This window comes from Equus quagga, unplaced genomic scaffold, assembly GCF_021613505.1.
Source record: "Equus quagga isolate Etosha38 unplaced genomic scaffold, UCLA_HA_Equagga_1.0 HiC_scaffold_295_RagTag, whole genome shotgun sequence".
Classification (NCBI taxonomy): domain Eukaryota; kingdom Metazoa; phylum Chordata; class Mammalia; order Perissodactyla; family Equidae; genus Equus; species Equus quagga.
In genome coordinates this window covers 134783-141602 of record NW_025793484.1, presented here as the reverse complement: position 1 = coordinate 141602, position 6820 = coordinate 134783, and the positions used below count along the sequence as shown (strand labels likewise).

Genomic DNA, 6820 nt, shown 5'->3' with positions numbered 1-6820 from the left:
CCTTTTCCAGTCCCAAGTAAGTCAGATAACATCTACTAAAATTTTTTTAAAGTAGTTTCTTTTTTTACTCTTTTCAGTGAACTATTATGAGGACTCTTAATTCCATGCAGACATAACAAAATACCAAAATCCAAATCTCATCCTGTTCTCAATCATATTTTCTTCCCCTATTAGCTCTTAATTATAGATTATGTAATTAAATGGATGATTAAGATTCTGTATTCAAGATTTGATGTACATTTTTAGACTATAAATCAAAGAATACCTGTTCTTCATGCACTGTGGCGATAAACTTCTAATTGTCTTCAGAAGGCATGGCCCTGACTTCTTATTTTTAATGTTTTGCTCTTTTGGCAAAACTATCTTTCATTGAAGCCACAATTTTTTAAAAGAATGTTGGATGAGACTTAACACGTAGCAATATATTATATTAGTTTAATATCAGAAAGCCTGACTAGTATAGGGTAGATACGTGCATGTGGTTTGGCCGTTTTAAAGCAGTCTAATACACTAGCCACATGGGGCTTTTAAGCACTTAAAATGTGGTTAGTATAACTAAGGAACTGATTTTTTTGGGGTATAAACTTAATAAATTTCAATTATAAAAAAAATAGAACTGCAAGGACATATTTGAAAATCTGCAGTTATAGTAGGAAAATTTTAATGCATTTCTGTTAATAATAATACTAATAACAGTTACCAGGTAGTATTCAATAGCATTAATACCTCAAACGCTATTCCAAGCTAACATCTGTGCCAATCTTCTTCTATTTTTTAGGATGTAGGTCGCCAGCACAGCATGGCCACCAACAGAGCAGTGTAGGTCCACGCCCGGAACTGAACCTAGTCTGCCAAAGGAGAGGGCGCCGACCTTGACCACTAGGCCACCACGGCTGGCCCCCGGTATTTGACGTTAGTACCTCTTACTTTCCTGCATTATCTGAGAAAGGAAATCAGGAAGTCACAGTAATACCGCTGTGGCTACATGGCTGACCCGTGGGCAGAGGTTGCCCCTCATCACAGTTACCTTTCGGGTATCAAAGATGCCTCCACCAGGGGGACGGCAAGGGGCGGCTTTCTGAGGAATGCGAGGCTCCCGGCACAGTTCCGGCCAGGCCGGCGCATCCCATTCTGAATTCCTACCCTTATTTAGGCCTCGTTACCGCCCTGTCAGGGAACAGCAGGACGCCCTGCTCTGTAAAGGAAGTGGCTGCCGCCAGCTGTGGACCTGGAACCGCATCGCGGCCCCGCCCCCTCCGCCAGGCTGCCTTCTGCAACAGGCGCGGGTCACGCTCTCGCGCTCTCTCTCTGCCGCCATCTTGGTTCCACGTTCCCCACACAGTAAGTGCCATCCTCGCCGCTTCTCTCTATCCGCAGCCATCTGCCCTTCTTGTGGGCTAAGGCGCCCTGAGGACTGAGAGCTGAGGAGAGTTGGAGGCTTTACGGGGCCACCGGCTTCCTACTTGGCCCTGGGATGTGTGGCCTTGGGGCCTCTGGGCAAAGTGGGGTCTGAGGTTGGTGTCCTGACAACAGCAAGGCAGGAGGGCCGTGGGCCGTGCCCGGGGTCCGGGGGTGGGGAGATGGGAGCCGCTGCGGTGTCAGGGGCGGCAGCGGAGTGCGTCAGCTGTCGGGAATGACTTGACGAGAACCCACGGGAGGTGAAGGGGTCCCAGCCTTGGGATCCCCACACCGTCCTTATCCTGACAAGCGAGTGTTGGGACTCAGGTCCTCCCTGTGACCCCTGGTTCCCAAAACGCGGCAGACCGGGGTCCTGGATGATGAGGATTTTAGGCTGGTTACTTTTAAAACTGCAGATGAGAAGCAGGCTCCGAGGAGTGGAATTTGCTTGCTCTTTGACAGATATTTGCATTTGTGAAGGAAGGGGGGATGACCTTGTAGGGACCTGAAATTGGCCACCACAGGATATGTCTCTTTGGCATCGGGACTGTTTGGGGCTGATTGCTTTTGATAATAGGGACAGGGAGGGAGGCTCTGGGGAATGGAACTTGCCCTTGTTGGGACACATTTACATTTGTAAGGTAAATCTCTATCTGTAAAAGGTGCCTCCCTTTCCGTACCAGGAAGAAGAGAGATGACCTTGTCCCTAGAAACTCTTAATGGGGAAGGCAAGAACTTAAGTTGGTTGCTGTCTGGCAATCTCATGTAACTGATTTAGGGTGGTGGCTTCTGACCTTTACCTTATCCGATTTGATTCTTGTCTAAAAGTCATGGGATCACCCAATGACCAGACGCCACCTGCACTGATACCATTTTAACTTTTTTTTCATGTTCTTTCCTTTGTCTTGTAAAGAGATGACTCATATACCCATGCCTTAAAATTAGCCTTACACTCCACTCATGTTTGCAGCAGAAGCAGCAGCAGCAGCGTGCCAGCAGCAGCTCTGCCTGCCCATGGGTCCTGTCCCCATGCTATTCCTCACTATTCTCTAAATGAAAGAGCACTACTGCCAGATCTTGAGAGTCCAAGAAATCTTTCTTTCAACTCCTCGGCTCACCGACCCCCCATCACTGGAGGCCCCAGCCCCGGCAGCGTGGGTGTGGGAGGGGAGGTGGTTCGGGGCAGCGGCCGGGAGCCAGGCACGGAGGCTGCCCTCGCGCTGAGGACCAGGCGAGCGCGGCCTTGTGGGCAGACCGGCCCATGGGCCCGTGGAGGCCGCTCTGCGGAGGGAAGAGGAGGTGGAAGGAGGGCATTCGCTTGACAGCCCTGGGGCTCGCGTCAGACTCTCGTCCCTTCCCGCGGCTTTGGGGAGGGTTGTCCCCGATTACCTTTATGACTTTGTTTCTTAACAGTCGTCCACAGAGTTTTTAAGAATACCCGGCTCTAGGTTGGGCAGCAGAACGGATTCCAGTCAATTCAGGCCTTCTTTTATTCCCTTCTTCCAGAAATGCCCGGTGAAGCCACAGAAACCGTCCCTGCTACAGAGCAGGAGTTGCCACAGCCCCAGGCTGAGACAGGTAGGCTCCGCTAGCTCCCTGGCCCTTCGTTAAGATCGTAAGGTGACCCTAAGACCACTTGGTGGGTGAAGGGGCAATGGGAAGAGACTTGTGTCCTTCGGAGTTGACGCTCCTTAAAGAAGATCGGGCTGTGGCTTTACGAGGGAGGAGCGTCCGTACTATTAACTGCTGCGCTGGAGGGACTTCATTAGGGAGTGGGGTAAAAACAGTATGTTTGACATTGACAGCTCCCCGGCCTGCTTTGTGGGTATGGCAGCTGCCTCCCAGGGGCTCTGCTGTGGAACACTCACCTCATGTGGGAATGTGAGCGGGGAAGGGGCCCGGTGATGCTCACCTGTTGGAACTGGATGACACACTGGCGGCCAAGGAGACCTGAGCTTTTGTGGAGTTCCCGACAGCAGGTGGCATCCAGGTTTTAGATGGCAGTGCTCGGCGTTGTGCCCACATCACACGTCAGAGTGAGCTGTGCGCTGGTGGCAGATGTGTCCTGCTGGGCCCCAGGGCCCTGCGAGGTTGGTTAACTTGTTTTCTGGATTGGTGCCGAGATGTTTCTGTGTGCTGGAATAGTGCCTGCATCAGCAGCTTGTCTGGAACCCAGGACTGAAGTAAAGCCTTCCATTGACTGCTCCTCGGCTTTGAAATTAATGGATGTAGAACGTAGGCTAAGGCAAGTTTGGAATTCTGGTTAAACTACTCCTCTATGAGACTTGAGAGGGGTAATAATAAAATTTTGGATGATGGTCTTCTTGCTGAGTCAGTTGTGCAGAAGGAAACGAAGGGAATCTTCAGGCTGTACCCTCCACCCTCACGTATTTTTCTTATGGTAAATTTAGTAATTTTTTTAAACTCCGCTTGTCACTTAAGGGCAACTTTTGTCTTCTTCTGGAATTAAAATAGAGTTGTTTATCGTTGAAAGCGTTAAGGTTCACCCTCCCCACCTGTCTGATTGTAGCAGCTGAAGGGATTAATACAGCTGCTAGAAAAGAAAAAGCAGGGGGCCTCTGAGCTGGAGAATGAGCTCTGCGAAAACCTCGAACTGCCAGCGACTTCAAGCAAAGGGAAAAATAAGACTGGTCTCTAAAGATCCTATGGTTTCAGTGCTAAACAAAACCTTAGAAATTCTCATTGAAAAACTTACTTTACAAATGTGGACACTGAAATTCAGGTGAATTTAAAATAATCTGGTTTCAAGCTTCCAAGTTAATGGCATTTGCTTTGGAAGCAATCTTTACATGGTGCTTTTAAACTGATTCCTGAAGAGTTTGACATTGCATAGTAGGTTTCATCATAATATTAAGGGAGTACCAGTGATAAACACTTGGAAATTTTTCCTATAATTCACTAATTTCTAGAATGAATGAGAAAAGTAGCTCAGGGAACTGGTTTGGGGCCTTATCACATCTTGAGGTCCAGTCAGAGGAAAACATTCTAAGTTTCGAGTTCTGCTTAATATGTTTGAAAGCACATTTGCACTGTAACCATAAGATTTTGCGCTGCCAACTCCCCAGGAAAAACTGGTTGAGCCACCTGTCTCGTCTGTAGGAGGATACTCTGAAGAACTTCGGATGCTATGGTTTTTTGGTTTTGTATTTTGTTTTCTTAATATGCCTAGGTGTTGAGCATTTGTTGGTCTAATCCTGTGTTATCTCCTGAGTAGTAAGCATGATATTTTTCCATTGTTCAGAATGTAATTGCTTAGCTTTACTCTAGTGCCAAATACTGGTCTATTTTGGCAGAATGACATACTTGTCCAGGTTAAGGGGTGGGGATCCAATGTGTTCTCTCCACTCCAATTTCCTGCTTCCAAAATAGAGCCACAGTCTGGTTTAACAAGTTGGGTTACAGTTTCATAATACAGTCCCTATCCCTGTGACTACGCTCTCTCCCTGGCAGTCTCAGTCATCTTAGATGGATGGCTGAAGAGCTAACATGCCTGGGAAGGTCTGTAGAGACCACTGAGTCCAGCCCGTTTGTGGTTGGTTTTTTGTTTGGGGTGAATAGGTAAACTGAGGCATAGGGAGGCTAAGTGACTTAGTATTTCCTATTTAGTATTAAATTCTGAAGAGTTTCAACTTGAGGAAGAATGGAGTTGTGCCAGACACCCCTTCCTAAAACTTTATTCTAAGAGTTGGATTTTTCCTGGCCCTAGTGGCAGCCTGAGCACGTGACACCTCTTCTTTTCTCCTTCAGCTCTGATTGCCCATCATTAGCACCACCCCCTACCTTCCTTGTCCCAGTTTGCAGTATCTGTTTCCATTAGTTCATGCTCCTTGGGTGAACAGGATAGAACAGCTGTTTGTCTAATGGTGATTCTCTGGCCGGTGAGAAGGACTAGAGGTTCATTTGAGGAGGGAGGGGAGGGCACAGCTGGGAAAGGGTGGAAAGCCTGCTGTTCCCAACCCACTCCTGGGCCTGTGCTCCCCCTTTAGACTGATAGGCTGCTCTGACACTGTTTTCTCCACCCAAAAATCGTTGGCTTATTTTGGTAGAACTCGGGAGATGTAGGAGATGAGGAGAAGGATGTATTCTTACTTGACCCCTGAAGGATGTTTGGGGAAGGTTGCTGTTGCCTGTCACTGTTGTCTAATCCTGTGTGGTGACTTTCGTTCTCAAATTAAAAATTCCAGTGTTTCCTGTGAGGCATGTTGTACCAAGTTGGGCTGCATAACTCACATTTGTTTTTTTCCTTTCATTTTTTATCCCCTTTTGCTTTTCTCCTCTAGCTGTGCATTCTCTGTCTTCAGCCTTGAGTGTCACTGCTGCCTTAGGGCAGCCTGACCCTGCCCTTCCCCCTCCCTCCTCCCTGGCCCCCCAACACTGCCCTCTGGCAACCCCTAACCAGCCTCCCCCCTTCCTTTCTCCCTCTGCTGTTGCCTCCACCCCTTTTGAAGCTCCTTTTCCCCAGTCATCCTCTGGGATAGCCCTGCCTTTGGGATCTGCCCCTTCCCTCCCTGACACCCCAGCTTTCCTGCCAAACCTAATGGGGCCTCCCATCTCCCCAGCTGCCTTAGCTCTGGCCTCTCCCATGATTACTCCAACTCTGAAAGGTGCGCGTTCCTCTTCAGCTCCCTTGGCTCTTGTGGCCTTGGCTCCCCACTCAGTGCAGAAGAGTTATCCACCTAATCCTCTTAGTGCACCTCCTTCAGTTGCTGAGGCTCAGTCAGGGTCAGTGAGATCTCTGCCAGCTCCCATTGCCTCCCCAGAACCACAGACCTCTCCTATTCAAGCTCCCTCTGAAGTAGTCCCTGGTCCAAAAGGTACTCCCATCCCTCCAGGTGTGGTCGGTGCTGTTCCTTCCCATTTTATAACTCCATTGGCCTCTGTTCAATCTGGAGTAGCCTCACGTCCTCAGACCCCACCTCCCACTCCCCTAACCATCACTTCCTCTCAGGTCAAAGCCATCCCCTGTCTTGGGACCATATGTACCCCAAGATGCCCCTAAATTCCTTTCAATCCTTTGGCCACCAAACCCTACCCCCCCCCCCTTACCTTTATTTCCTGCTCACCAATAGGCACCAAAATAGTGTTCCTGGACCCAATTCCAATGTGTGCACGTGTCTGTGTGGGGGTGTGGAGGTTTCCCTACATACAGCAACAAGCAGTCTCGGACACTAGCGAGGTGTTCAAGAATTCAACTCAATTCTGACACGCTTACTTGGACATAGAGTCGGGTGCCGCAGGTAAAGGGCTCAGTCCCACAAGACCTCCCTCCTCTTCAGACGTCAATCGCAAGGCCAAGTTGGTACCTGTGCTTGTGACCCACCGGCTACAGATTGGAGGCTCCAGCGACCCCCTCCAACTCAGGATGCTAATAGCAAGTCCAGGTTATTACCTGTACTTCTGA

General features: G+C 49.0%; 1 protein-coding gene across 1 annotated transcript; it reads left to right on the top strand.

The window, feature by feature from the left end:
• Positions 1 to 1085: 1085 nt before the first annotated feature.
• LOC124232165 (nascent polypeptide-associated complex subunit alpha, muscle-specific form-like) lies at positions 1086 to 6820 on the top strand. The gene is made up of 5 exons (XM_046649121.1): positions 1086 to 1341; positions 2536 to 2697; positions 2905 to 2976; positions 5700 to 6398; positions 6696 to 6820. Exons 1-5 carry the CDS (start codon positions 1086 to 1088, stop codon positions 6818 to 6820), a joined length of 1314 nt encoding a protein of 437 aa, XP_046505077.1.